The sequence below is a fragment of the Lycium barbarum genome, chromosome 4 (genome assembly GCF_019175385.1).
Source record: "Lycium barbarum isolate Lr01 chromosome 4, ASM1917538v2, whole genome shotgun sequence".
Lineage (NCBI taxonomy): Eukaryota > Viridiplantae > Streptophyta > Magnoliopsida > Solanales > Solanaceae > Lycium > Lycium barbarum.
Window position 1 is genome coordinate 147,073,013 of NC_083340.1, and position 15,423 is coordinate 147,088,435.

General features: G+C 34.3%; 1 protein-coding gene across 1 annotated transcript; it reads right to left on the bottom strand.

Annotated features, from left to right (window-relative positions):
• Positions 1 to 8,232: 8,232 nt before the first annotated feature.
• LOC132636943 (sucrose synthase) lies at positions 8,233 to 15,131 on the bottom strand. Its single transcript, XM_060354042.1, has 13 exons — positions 14,974 to 15,131; positions 12,934 to 13,074; positions 12,339 to 12,465; positions 12,094 to 12,245; positions 11,821 to 12,013; positions 10,860 to 11,195; positions 10,672 to 10,767; positions 10,414 to 10,587; positions 10,217 to 10,333; positions 9,950 to 10,116; positions 9,072 to 9,860; positions 8,660 to 8,798; positions 8,233 to 8,505 (listed from the first exon to the last, which is right to left on the bottom strand). Exons 2-13 carry the CDS (start codon positions 13,029 to 13,031, stop codon positions 8,476 to 8,478), a joined length of 2,418 nt encoding a protein of 805 aa, XP_060210025.1. The 5' UTR covers positions 13,032 to 13,074; positions 14,974 to 15,131; the 3' UTR covers positions 8,233 to 8,475.
• Positions 15,132 to 15,423: the final 292 nt, after the last annotated feature.

The window sequence follows — 15,423 nt, forward strand, 5'->3', positions numbered from 1 at the left end:
CACTTTATATTCTTAATTCTTTGTAACATACTAACATGTTATCACACAATCAAATTATAGTCACGTACGCTCACAAGAAAATATGAAAATTTTGAAGAAAAAAATTGTTTAAATAGGGGAATACATTATTAATGACAAATTAATGTGGATTTTTTCTTTGGTCAAAATTCTCAAGCCTTGAAAATGACGGACACATGGCCAATTGGCATATATACTCGATAATAGCCATGTGAGCAACACATGGATTCACAATCTTAGGAACACTTTTACGTCCATACTTAAACTAGATCTCTATAGCAAAGATTGTACTCATCAATGATCTTGCAACCCCTAACCGCATGTGGTCATTTTTTTTTTGTTTTTTATTAATCGTAATACACGGATCAACTTGCACGCACTTCAACTAATTTCATGAGGTATAGCTACCTCTCATCAGCATAGTTAGCGGATAATTCTATCCACCAAATTAAATTTACACAGACAAAAAGAAATCACCTAGTATTCTTTGTTTTCACTAGAATTTGATTCTCAACCCACTTAATTAACCATTAAGTTATATTCTTAGAGGCATTCATAGAAACTAAGGTTTATCCCACCGACATTTAGTGAGAAATTTGTGGTATAAAATATGATTTTTCCACTTTATTTTCATCGAACCAGCTCATTCGAAAACACATGGTGGAAAACAAGTTCCCATCAAAATGCTAGAAAACTTCTTAATTGTGTCATGTGCAAACACTACTATTTAGATTTTTTCCGCCGACATTCAATGGGAAATAGCCACTGAATATTTTTCAATGAAAAATCAGTGATAAATGTGGTCATTTTAGATCTTCTCTAGTAAACTAATATCCTAGAAAAGGGAAAGAAGAATAGTCTTGCCCAGCTTAACTAAATGTTGGGACGTTTTTGGGATATATTGTTCTTTGTCCAATCATACAACTGGTTTGGCAAAAAAAAAAACTGCAAGTCCTAGACTCCCAAAAAACAAGGACGGCAGCTACTAAAATAGAACTTTATTTTTCATAACCTGAAGCTAACCATTATGTTGAAAGGAGAATACACGACAGGTTCTATGGATTCAATTGAACTCGATCATTTGCTTCAATCGATTTATTTATACATTTGCAAATCTATATAAATATATAATTCCGAGACATAGGCCCGGTGATGTGGCACGTCTAATTGAGCAGGAAATCCATTTATCTTTTTTGTCAATTTTTTAGGCTTTCATCCAATTTTCCCTATTTATCAACTATACTATTTTTACAAAATCCAAAAGACACTTCACAAACCAAAAGTCACGTCCTCCCCTTTCTCTTACCTACTATACTATTTTTACAAAACCAAAAGACACTTCTTCAAAACCAAAAGTGATGTCTCTTTCCCTTCTTTTCTCATTAAGGAAGAAATTATGATACGCCTAAAATCCCAACACAAGACCAACCGCCTTTATTCAATGAATGAAAGTTTAACTTGCCTGTGTTCTTCTAATGTTACCATTAATAGTTTGCTTGCCCCTTTCTCTTATCACTTCACTAACGCCTCTTAAATATGTTTGAAAGCCGAAACATCTTAATTCATCAATGAAAGTTGAACTTGCCCGTTTCGCAGCCTTGTGCATCATCTTGCACGTTTTGTTTTTGGGACCATAGTAAAATACTGTAGAATCTTTGTAGAATATATTGACAAATTAAAAGTAAACGTTCTTTTGAGGGTTGTCGTTGATTTTATATGTTGTTCATTTTCGATATTAAGTTTTCCGCTGGTAAAAGTTTGATCAATTTTGCTTCTGCGTGGAGATGGCACAAAATGCATTGCAAAAGAATTCCATACAAATTACACCAGCAATATTCTGTTAGTTGTTATAATTAGACTCTTTATCTTCAAATGCTGTAATTCTAAAGGGTGGTCATCACAAACCTTGATGTGTTTTTGTAAGCTCTTTTTATGTTGGTGATTGCATGATTATTGGTAATAACTAAATAATTAACACTATTTTAGGGAAAATTGTCTCAGTAAATTGTTTGTAGTTGATAAAATTCTCTTTTATATTATTTTTTCGCAGCATCATATGAAACGTTGTACAAAAGAATTTCATTTTTAAACTTCTCACGAGGAGACAACGGTGGTTTCCAGTTGGAGACAAGACAACGATGTCTGAAGAAGGAAAAAAAAAAAAAGAGGAGGTTTCTTTGGCTTATATGGAGGATCTTTTTTCCAGGTAAATTTTCTCTAGCTTTTATAGCGCGTCGGTTAATTTTCTCAAGTAAGTTTTCTCTACCTTCTATGGAGCATCGATTTTTTTTTTAATTTGTAAAATCGCTATATTGTTTGGGATGCAGCCATGCAGGATGAAATATATAATGCCACAAAAAGCACAACAGAAAGTAGGAATGTGCATGTGGAAATGGCTAAAGGAAAATGTAAGGTAAATTTTTGTAAATTAAGTTGCTCTATATAGGTACCTTGTTAGATTTTTATACGTGTTATGCAACATTTTTCACAATAAATACAACTTAAAGTCTTATCTTTAGTCTGTGATTGGAATTATAACAACTTATATGCTATTTACACCAACTATATTTACAAAAAAAGAAATGTTTACCACGCGAAGCACGGGTTAATTGACTAGTACATAATAAAATCACACTCATATTAAATCGACTGATTTTAAATCATGAATTCGCCTTTTATTAAGTCCAACAATATTAGTTGGGTTGAGTTTGACGAACTTAAGTCTTGTCATTGTCTTCAGAGAATCATGATACGCATGTTACAATTTATACTCATGTTACAGTTAGGCAGGTGAATGCTGATGTATTAGTGCTTTATCAAATAAGCATGGATGAAATAAACCAAAAGAAATCACCTAGGATAATTCTGTCAGCAAAATTTACATAGACGAAAAGAAATCACCTAGTATTCTTTGCTTTCATTAAAATTCTCAACCCACTTAATTAATCACTAAATTATATCCTTAGATGTCTCATGTGGTCATTTTATATCTTCTCTAGTAAGCTAATATCCTAGAAAAGGGGAAGAAGAATAGTCTTGCCCAGCTTAACTAATTGTTGGGACGTTTTTGGGATATATTGTTCTTTGTCCAATCATACAACTGGTTTGGCACAAAAAAAAAAAAAAAAAAAACTGCAAGTCATCAGGACAAGGAAGACAGCTACTAAAATAGAACTTTATTTTTCCTAACCTAAAGGCTAAAGCTAACCATTATGTTGGAAGGAGAATACGAGTTCTATGAATTCAATTCAACTCATTCGCTTTCGGTCTATCTATATATATATGTGCAAATATATAATCAAATCACACTCGTATTAAATTCACCGACTCTAAATCATGAATTTGGATTTTTATTAAGTCCAGCAATACTAGCTGCTGAGTTTGAAGAAACTTAAGTCTTGCCATTTTCTTGAGAGAGAATCATGATACACATGTTAAAATTTAGGTCTACAATTTATATACATGTGTTAATATTACAAGTTAGACAGCTAAGTACTGATGCATTAATTCTTTGTCAAATAAGCATTGATGAAACATTGGATGCCTATGACCTCACCGGCCTTGACATCTCCAGATATGCTAAAAATAAAAATACGCAGCCTAATAAATGTGAAAGCATAAGCAAAAGAAACCAAAAAAAAAAAAAAAAGTTATATACGCTGATAGTGTATTAAGTTTTTCACATCATTAGTGTAACTCAGCCCGTTATAACAAATCACTTACCATGTATTCTAAGTTACTAATCAATCCTATTAAATGAAATTATCTACAATTACCTTATAAGTAATATAATTGTGTCATAATTTTTACATCGCCAGTGAATAAGGGAAAATGACACTGTGTGTCCAATGGCCCAAAGCAATGCCACATTTGGCCAATATTTGAGCCTAATACCCCTAGGAGTCCGCTCGGCCCAAAATAATGCCAAAAAATGGTCGGTTGGCCCAAAATAATGTCAAGGCTGGCCGGCCTAACAGCCTAAGCTGCTACAGCATATATACATATGTTGGAATTATATATAAACTTTATATACAAAAATGATACAATTTATATACATATACTGGAATTAATCATATATTTATTTTACATAAATTATACTCCCCCCGTTTCAATTTATGTGAACCCATTTAACTGGACATGATATTTAAGAAAGAGTGAAGACTTTTGAAATTTGTGGTTCAAAATAAGTCTTGAATATTTGTATGGATGTAAATCATTTCATAAAGTGAATTTGTTTCCAAATTAGGAAAGAGGTCATTTATTTTGGCACTGAATAAAAAGGAAATAGGTTCACATAAATTGAAACAGAGAGAGTACGTTAATTATACATTTATTATACGCATATTATGCAATAATGATATGATATTTTTTTTACATATACAATAGTGATACATATTATATACTACAATGATATGGTTTCTTTTATACATTTTTTATACGTATGGTACACTTTCTATACAAGACTGATACAGTTTATATACACATGCTGAAATTATATACACACTTTCTATACAAAAATGATACATATTATATACAAAAATGATACAATTTTCCATTCTATACAGGGCAGTTGCAATGTGCTGATACACATTATATGCACAAATGATACACATTATATACAAAAATGAAACATGCCTTAGTGATTCATATTTTATACAGTTTCTATACATTATAGATAGGTACTGATACATATTTTATACACAAATGACACATATTATATATAAAAATCGCCTCAAACATTTTTGTATTTGGGTTTTTATTTGAAAATTGTCTTATTTAAGTTTTGTCTAATAGATGGAATTAGTTTAGTGGGTATAATTTGGGTTTGGGAAAAATTAAAATAGAGGGTGGGATTATTTATGGCCGACTTGTCATATATGTCCTTTTCCTAGTGAATAAAGCTTAAACTCAGAAATCTATTCCTGGACTCAAGCTTCAAATTTGGGCCCAAATCAAGTCTACTTATGATGAATTGGATTTGGGTCCTTGGTCCGTCCATTGGGCCCGAGCCCAAATTCAGTAGTAGTAGAAATAGCGCTTAATTCACTTGGACAATTCGTAGAATTGCCGCCCCGGGGGTGGTTTGTGGTGGTGTTTGCTTTTAAATTTTGCCCTTCATATTTGTGATCTTTAAATTTTGCCATTCGGCTAAAATCCATGGGTTTCGGGTTCGAACTTCCGTTCAGTCAAAAAAAATTTTAAAAAAATCGCAAGGCAGAATTTGAATTTCGCTATGCCCCCTCCGGTAGACTTTTAGTTAAAACATAACTAAAAGCCTACCGGAGGGGGCAGACTTTGCCTTCAGGTTTTTTTTTTTTTTTTTTTAACTTTTCAAGGTAAACTTTTAGTTATGCCTTAACTAAAAGTGTCTCCCATGAGATATAACTAAAAGTATGCCCCATAAGGCGGAACTTTTCCTTAAGGCATAACTAAAAGTTTGCAAAGCAAAGTCTATGCCTTAAGGAAAAGGTCTTGCCTTATGGGGCATACTTTTGGTTATGTCTTAACTAAAAGTCTATCCTGTAAGGCATAACTAAACTATGCCTTAAGGAAAAGTTATGTCTCATGTGGTAAACTTTTAGTTATGCCGGATCCGGCATAACTTTAGTTTTTCCTTAAGGATTGTATTCCGGATCCGGCATACACTCCCCCAGCCCTGCCTTGCGAAATTTTTATTTTATTTTATGCCTGAGCAGGAGTTCGAACCCAAAACCTCAGGTATTTGCCCATCTTTCCAAGCGAAGGGAAAAACTTAAAAGCCACAAATATGAGGGGCAAAATTTAAAGACCACCCTAAAAGAAGGGCAATCCGCGCAAAAAAATGAATTCACTTTTGGTCAGTTCTTTAAAAGATAACTATTATTGTAGAGTTTCAAATTTCATAAGTGAACATTAATGACAATATCTTATGGAAATTGAAACTCAAGGACAATAGCTATTTTTCATTTATAGAAGTTGAAAAGTGGTTATTTTTTAATTTTCCCAATTCATTATGCCATTGTAATCCCATCTATCTATAATATTGATTTTCAATGGTTATATTTCAATTACAGAAGTTAAAATATGGCTATTACTAAATTTTACCTAATTTAGTATGCATAGCACTCCCCTTTTTCTATATATTGGTTTCCTTATTGATGATCAATTTTTTTTTTCCGGAGCAAAGAGTGACACATCTAATTTTCAGTCTTAATTTGATCATCAATTTTTAGATTTTCTTAAAATAAAACCCATGTATTGAGAACTATATAAAAAGTATCATGAATCACGCATTTCATAATTTAAAATACTTAGGAAAATGTTTGGGGAAAAAAAAAGAATCATAAAACCATGGTACTCTCTAAATAGTAATATTATCATATAAATTGAAATATCTTTACCATTCTCTCTCAAGATAATGACAAGACTACAGGAGGCGAATTCGAATTTAGAATTAATGAGTTAGTATAAGTATGAGTTTATTATAGGGTAAAGGGTTAAATTCGTCCCTAAACTATGCGAAATGGAACAGATTTGTCCTTCTTTAATAGCTGAAATCAAATATGTCCTCGCCGTTACAATTGGGTTTGAATTTGCTTCTAAACTATGCGAAATGGAACAAATTTATCCTTCTTTTTAAATGATGAAAACTTAACACCCCGTGACAAATGGTTTATTAGTCTTTTTTGTTCTACTTATGAGGCAGCAGATATTCTGCAATACCAAATCAAATAAGATTAAGTTCACATGTGTCATATTGTGTCAGTCATTTGTTTGTATCTTAGTAAATAGTAATGTCAAATGTTTACATTTCTCAGAAAAAGTTGCTATACCCGTCAAACATTTATATTACATACATGCAGGCCTTGATTGCAGAGTCTTAGTAGTCCTCTGTTTGTTGAAAATGATCTTTCAGCAATATCTATTCTGTACTTTGGAAAGGTAAACTCTGTTCAAACTTTTTTCTCCTTTATCACAAAAAGACGCAAAGATTTCAAATGCTTTAATGCAAATACTCTTATTTTCCTTGTAACAACATACAATCAAACAACTTTATAATGGCATCATTTGATTAGATATTTTTTTGGTTGTTATAGAGTATAGTATAATATAACATAACTTGACGATTATAGTGAAATGTTATTATAGAGAACGATTGTTATAGAAAGGTTCTTTTAAAAAATATACCGTAGACAATAAAATCCGCGTCGAGAAAATAATAATCAAGACAGGAAAATATCGCAATAATCGTTGTATTTGATTTCAGAATATGAGTGCTACAATCTCTATGATTCCTCTGATTCGCCTTTTCTATAGTAAATTCAAAGGCTTTTGAGCTTGATCTTGAACTTAATGGATTTGATCTTGACTTGTACTTGAATTCAAGATTTTTGAGCTTGATCTTGAATCTGGGTCTTGATCTCTAGAACTTCTAGAAAAATACTTGAATGCTTGAATGCTTTTATCTTATAGAGAAATCTGCAGCGTTTGATCCACAAGCTCTCTCTTGCTTCTTCTTAGAATTTCTGTCCTTTTTTCTGAATTATAAGACACCTATTTATAGTTGTAGAATGGAGGAGTTGTGATAAGGACAGACTTCTTTCGACCAATCAGAATTAAGCTGACATGCCAATATTTAATTGGTCGGAACATGTCACTTGTACACATGGCGCATTTTCATTGGCCTTTGATTTGACTAGGCATGCTGCATCATTTTGACACGTGGCATGACCCTATTGGCTCCTTCGTTTGACTTGGCACGTCAATTGACATGTGGCACCAAAGTAGACCTCTAGAGTGGGCTCGTCATTTCTAGCCTAAATCAATGGACTAGCCCAACAAAATTAGACCATTAATTAAATCCATATTTATTGAACTTAAATAATTAATCCAATTATATTAATTCATAATATTTACTTGGACTAATATATCTTAAATTTAATATAATCCGGATTTCTTACGAATTTAAATTTAATACAATTTCATTATCCAAATATATACGCAAACCGATTGTGCCAGCACTATTTAAGGTTGTTCAAATGATTAGTCATTGATTGTGTAATTGATCTTTGCTAGATAGCATAGAAAATTTCATCATTCTGCAATGTTATAGTTCTGTATTGTGGCTATAATGAATGACAATTTTCTCATAAGAATAGGTAAGCCAAAGTAGTGTTCTTGAAGTAAAAGTAACTAACACTACTATAGTACTATACAAAGAAAGCTGATTGGACAGATTGAAATTTGATCTTTTATTCTCAATAACAGCCCAACCAAAATTGGCAGGACAAAATGTAGACAAAAAAAAAGTAAAAAGGAAAACGGGTGGGGGGTTTTGGGGGAGGGGGGGGGGGGGGGGGGCGGGAAGGGAGGCATACTAATGGGAAAAGAAACACTAGACAGAGCAATTTTTCTGGATGACCAAAAAAATTGAGAACAGAAAGCCTTCTTTTTATTCAACCAAACAGGAACCTTCATTCACTCAGCAGCCAATGGTACAGCTTCAGCCTAAACAAAAATAACCAAAGAGAGAAAATATTCATTAGCACCTAATCTTCATTAGCAGATTCAAGAACTAGGAATTTCTAACACTTTTGACTCTCTAAGTGAATGTATTTGAGTCTTAAACACAAGGAGAAGGGCAGGAAGAAGAGAAACTCACCATCTTGCGGTATTTGAGAGCGTAAAACATTTCAAGATAACGACGGATTTCTTGACGATCAAGCTTAGAAACATGTTTCCAGAACCCATAAACAGCAGCCAGTGTCAATAGCCTCTCCGAGTAGATTTGCCATGTGTACCTGTATTTTAGTAGAAACGCGATAAAATATCAATCAACTACGCCTCAAATTCCAAATTGATCACTATAAAAAACTGAAATTAGCTATGAATTTCATCGTTGATCGGTTGCTAAATTGCTGGTAGCTAACAGAATTATATGATAATTCTTGGCTAATGCGTTGCTAAATAGGATTAGCGATGGATTTTGCTGTTTACAACGGAATTTGTCCGCCCCTAATTTCTGTTTTTTAGAAGTGGATATTAATGACTAGAGTCAAGAAAGAGTTGCTTACTTCTCTTGGATGCGCTTTAGGCCACCAGTAGAAATGGTTTCCCAGTGGGAAGGCTCAGTCTTACATTTCTCAAAGAAATCAGCTAGCAGATCAGCAGCTTGCTCGCCGTGATATGGATCGATGTGGAAGCCAGACTCCCCGTGAACTATGATCTCAGCGGGCCCACCATGATTAGTCGCGAATGTAGGCAAACCACAGGTCATGGCTTCAACAACGGTTAGACCGAATGCCTCGTAGAATGCAGGCTGCACGAATGCTCCACGAGTATCAGCAATGTATCGGTAGAGTTCACCATTCCTCACTCGGTTCATCTGGGAAGAAATCCATCTGAACTGGCCATTCAAATTATGCGTCTTTATCAGCTCATACATCTTCTTCATCTCCGCTTGCTCTTCCAAATCTTTGGATTCTTTCCTTCGGTCTCCACCAACTACAACTAGGTTAACCAACTCCCTTAGCCGTGGATTCTTGGCGTACCACTCGACAAGTCCGGTTAAATTCTTCACACGATCCAATCTTGCCATGGTGAATAAGATTGGCTTATTCCTGTCCTTGAGCACACACAGATGTTCGTCATTCTCAACATCACTATACAGCAGCTCATTGATTTCAGGGTGAAGTGCTGTAAGTCTCTTTTCCTTTTCCGAGTACGGGAAGTAGAGGTTAATATCAGCTCCAGGTGAAACAATGTTGAATTTGGGGTCGAACACATTAATGCCGTGAACAACTCTGTACAATCCAGGCATTGTGAATGCCATATGGCTCTCGTACTGTCCCACAGTGTCCTTGCTGGAAAAATCAATAAGGATTTAGGATTAAGCACAGGGAAAAAGAATATAAAGCTCTTTCAATGGAAGAAAATTAATGTTTGTTTATACCTTCCTGCTATCTCTTGGAAGGTGCTGGTGATGATGAAATCAGTGTGATTCATTGCAATAAGATCAGCCGTAAACTGGGATGAGAAATGGTATTTTTCGTCGAATTTTTTCCAGTAGATGTCGGAATCAGGATACTTTGTTTTCTCCAACGCATGGGCTATGGTGCACTGCAGAAGTCAAATAACACAGTGAAAAATAAATTTAGCACTCCTAGTTCCAAAGTAATGAAATGCAACCAAATATATATATGAGAGGTGAAAAAAACACCTGTGTTACGCCTAGCTTGTGAGCCAGCAAAGAAGCAGCAAGATTGCCCTCGCTGTAGTTGCCGATTATCAAATCTGGCTTGGCCTGCAGTTCTGCAGAAATTTCTTTTGCGACATCCTAACGTATGAAAAACCAAAATGTTAATTGTTCCAAATACGAATCGGAAGATAGACAAATACAAATGAAGCTTTTGTCACCTCAATGAAAGTCTCCATGTATGGCCAGACTTCAAAGCGAGAGATCCATTTGCGAACAATCCCCTTCTCAGTCCTAAAGGGGACCCTAAGAATATGCGAGTGCTCCGTTCCATACACCTTTTCAAGCCGCTGACCACAAGTGGTTCCAACTGCATCAGGTAGCAGACGAGTAACCTGGGAATAAAAGCAAGATCAGTTGTTGACAAGAAGAGAATGTATAATCAATCCTCAGTATATACAATTATAGGGACCACTAACAATAAGAATACGCGGCGTGATATCAAGTCCTTGCTCCTTTATGCGCTTAAGCATTTCACGCTCCAAGGCGGGAACTTGATCTAATATGTAGACAACCTGCACAACCAGGGTGAAGGACCTTAGCATTTATCGGCAGTAAGCATTAGAAACATAGTTGAAAATAAAGGTCAAAGATTTAAGTAATGCACCTGGCCACCAGTGTCAGGATAACCCAGGACGTTTTCTTGGGCAAAATATCCATGGGGGGAAAGGATAACCACATTGAAGACCATAGGAATTCTCCCCAAGAACTGCTCAAGAGTACAGGAGTCAGGAGCCTCAAGGAGATCAAGAAGCATGCATACCATCTCTAGCACACGCTCCGCTTTGTCGCCCCATCCTTTCTCTAATCCAATTTCTTGGAACTTGTGTTCGAATTCGGAATATGGAGTTTCAGGGGGAAGCATAATGAGGTATTCCTCTGCCTTTCTTAGGACATTTTGAAGAGTACTTGAATTTTGTATTCTGTCATTCAGCATCATTGTCTGTACAGGAAATCATAAATCTATCCTTTAGAACATAATCGTCACTCATCAAGTACACGATTCAGTTGTTGGGTGACTATCCTACTAGGTAAAGTGATATTCAAAAACTATAAGCCTATCAATGAATGCAGTGGCGGACGTGACGTTCATCTGAACCCGGTAGTTTTAACACGGAGCATAATTTTATGTATAAAAAGTTACTAAAATTGAATAAGTAGTAGGTCTGAAACCATAGTCTTAAAAGTACAATAGATTCAATACCAAGAACCTTAAAGATTGAACCCATAGAATTTAAATCCTTGATCATCCTCTAAGTGAATATCCTAATAGGTAAAGAGATATTCTCAAACTAAACCTATCAATGAATGTGAATATCCTAATAGGTAAAGAGATATTCTCAAACTAAACCTATCAATGAATGCAGTTGCGGACGTTCATCTGAACCAAGTAATTTTAACACGGAGCACAAATCTATGCCTAAAAATTTACTAAATAGCAATATAATAGCAGGTCTGAATCCATAGTCCTAAAAAGATGATAAATTCAATTATAAGAACATTATTGATCCCATAAATGTAAGTCTTGGATCTGCCTCTAAATGAAATGAATGGAAGTAACAAGTTACCTTGCCCTTATAATGGTGAGCGCGAAGAAATTCAAGAAGCGGGGTCAAGCTTTCCTTGTCATGGAACATTTTTGCCGAGAGGTGCCTATTGAGGAACTCAACTCCATTTCCAATAGATTTGGTGAGGGTTGGTTTAGGAAAGGATGCAGTGAAAGGCTCAAAATCCAACTCGAGAACGAAATTTCCATTGGATCTGCATCAGGGAAAAACACACTTAACATTGAACAATGAATTCATAGCCAATTCTGTAACACATAAAAGGCTAAAACTTACGCTCCATCGACGAGTTCTTCCTTGAAATTCAAATACTCAGGGACGGACAGCTCCTCGACAACTAGCGCGTTGACATTCACTCGGATGTATTCCCAAACACCAGGCCTCAAACGAATGGCAAGTGCAACCCATGGGGGTAGAACAATCGCTTCCTAGTATAACATATCAAAGTAATATTCACACATACACTCAAAATGATATAAACATGAACTTTTGGTGACGCATATAGCCAAAACAAAAATTACCTGAGTGGATTTCAGGAGTTCCTCAAACGCATGTTCGTTCAGTTTGTTTTTGTCATCTTGGCGAATTGCTTCAAATTCAGCCAAAAGCTGGTGAGGTTTCAAGATCCCTTTTCCGTGGCTTTCAATCCTGTAATACCAAAACCAGTATAAGTAAACCTTATTCCTTTTTTAGCCATGATCTATCTGATCTAATAGTCTATGCTTCAGAGTTAGCGATAACACCAACTAAATCCTCTTTTTTATAATAACTGTGGCGTCTAGGTCAGTTTGCATGACCTAGACTATTCCACTGTATTTACTACAGTGGGACCTCTCTATAACAACCATCCTTTATAACATTTTACTGTAACGACCAAGTTTTCTTTGGAACCGGTTTTCTATGTTATGTTATATTATATGTTCTTATAACAACATTTCACTGTAACAACCAAACAATATTTGGACAAACAATGCCGTTATAAAGAGATTGATTGTACCTTCACTAGCACAATCAAGAAACTCTGCCCACCATCAATTGGGCATATGGAAAACAATCACCTAGCGTTTTTTACACACCAACTAAATTTCTTTCCTAGGAAACAAGAACATCCTATACCTTGAAAGAAACAGCAGAATCTCATTGCGGTGAGCAGCTAAAGTGGCATCAACACGTTCACGAAGGCTATGAACACGAGTCAGAACACGTTCAGCCATTGCAGTTGATTCAGCAGATGGGAAATCCTCAGACAAGTTTCAACTGTAAACAACCAAAAAAAATACACTAGTGCAGTTAGTAGAAGAGGCACACCTCATGATCTTATCCAATATACCAAACAAATTTTTAAATAGTACTACATTAGTACAACCACTAAAAAAATGAAAATGACATACTAAAAAGTCAATGAACCACCATAATTTTCAACATCTATAATGTTTCCACTCTAAATTTTCAAACCTTCCACTTAATATTCATTGCAAGTACACTGTTACATCATGCGCTCAGATCGAATATTTCTTCATATTTTAGTAGGTTGTGACACATATATTTGTACTCCGTGCCGAAAGTTATGTGTTCAGATGAAACCGTAGCCAAAAGGGTACATCTGCCCCTAACTATTGCCAGGGTGGCCATACCTGCCGAACCGGTACTTTGGCTCATACTCTTTATTTGTGTTAAAAATTTATTTGATGTGTACGAAATAATTTATCCAGAACTCTAAGCAAAAAGAATTGTGATCCAGAACCCATAAAACTAAAATTGTGGCTCCGCCTCTAAATATAGTAAGTAATAAAACCAAAACCAACCGACCAGATGACATTAATTTAAGTCTTACTCAAATACTTATGTGGCAAAAGCACAATGCTATGCGTTACAACCAAAGCTAAACTACAAAAATATAACTCAATGAAGACCCCACAAAAAGGATCTACAGTGATCTTCATGTCACAAAGTATACATCAGCTTTCAATTCTTGATTTAACCAAAACACCAAACCAAATAAAAATAAACAGGAACATAAAACAAAATCTTTACAACAACTCCAAGTAAGTTTTTTAGTGGAAAATAGCAAATGTACTAGGAAAAAACAAGAATTTATGACTAAAGCATACAGGAGATAATAAAAGTAACACTCAAAGACCTTAGCTGATGAAGATAGATTTGTCCTTAATGAGGTACCTTTTAACTAAGAATTTGACACTAACAAACAGGACAAAAACACAAAAAAAAAAAAAAAAAAGTGAACTTCCTATTACAAAGTGAACTGTGGTTTTTAACCTTAATTTTACTCAAGCAAATACAAAATAAACAGGACCACTAAATAAAACAAGATCTTTACAACCACCCCAGGTAAGTTTTTCAGTTGAAAATAGCAACTGTACTAGGAAAAACAAGAATTGATCACTAAAGCATACATGAGATGCAAAATAAGACACAAAAAAAGACCAACAAACAGGGCAAAAACACACACACACAAAAAAAAAAAAAAAAACAGAACAGTTTGTGTAGAAAGAAAAAGTTGGAGACAAAAACTATGTGAACCAAAAAAACAAACCTTAAAATGTGATCAAGAACTAAATTTTTCAAGAAAGAACTTCTAATAAAGATCAAACTTTATACTAGTACTAAAAAAAAAGTTGGAATTTTTTTAGCTAAAAGATTAAAAATAACTTATTTTTTCTGGTTCTTTTGGGGAATTATAAACAGATTTGTCTATCAAAAACTATGAGAACAAAAAACAGACCTCAACATGTGATCAAGAACAAAAAATTTAAAGAAATAACTTCTGGTTTGTTCATTCACTTTCTATAACTAAAAAGGTTGGAATATTTTTGCTAAATGATCAAAAGATTACTTCTTTTTTATGGGTTTTTGGTCGAATGATAAACAGAATTTTCTATAAAGAAATGTCCTGATAAAACTATGGTTCTTTGGTTTTTTTTAGCTGCAAAATTTATGGTCCCATAGTATACAAAAAAAAAAAAAAACAGATGTACAAGTAAACTCATCTGAAAAAAAAAATCTTGTAAGCAAAATCAAAGATGAGATCAACATTATTTTCCAAGATGAAGAATTGGAACTAAATTTGAACCCAACACAAAAAAAAAAACTATTTTTGCATGAGGGACTTAAAAAAAAAAAAGATTGTAATTTTACCTTTGAGAGGAGAATGGGAGCAAATGCAAAGAGAAAGAACGAAACTAATGAACAGAGAAATGGAAATGAAAGAGTTTTGGTTGTGAATGGTGAAGAAAGCAAAGCTAGAGACCCCTTTTTATATGCAAAAAAGTGGAGCTTGTAGCAGTGTAATTATTAGGTGAAGTATTTAATTGTATCAGAAACAATATGCTATAATGGCTTCTGGTTTAGTTGGGTAAGAAAAAAAATAAGGTGTCTAATAGACTAATAGCAAATGGACGGTCAATTTTTGTTGAAATACACAAACACTATTTGGTACTCTATGGTAAGAATGAGGATAATACATATAGAGCCCGTTTGGATTGGTTTATAAGTTCCTTATAAGCTGTTTTCAACTTTTTTGAGTGTTTGACTGGCCAGCTTAAAGTCATTTTGTACTTAGAATAAGCTCAAAAAAATAATTAAGCT

What these genes read in the sequence shown, in the direction of transcription:
- LOC132636943 (XM_060354042.1), bottom strand. Translation starts at nt 13,031, where the DNA reads ATGGCTGAACGTGTTCTGACTCGTGTTCATAGCCTTCGTGAACGTGTT. An exon ending in AACTCCTGAAATCCACTCAG is followed by an intron (nt 12,246 to 12,338) that starts GTAATTTTTGTT and finishes ATGTTATACTAG; the next exon opens with GAAGCGATTGTTCTACCCCC. An exon ending in ATCCTGACACTGGTGGCCAG is followed by an intron (nt 10,768 to 10,859) that starts GTGCATTACTTA and finishes CTGGTTGTGCAG; the next exon opens with GTTGTCTACATATTAGATCA.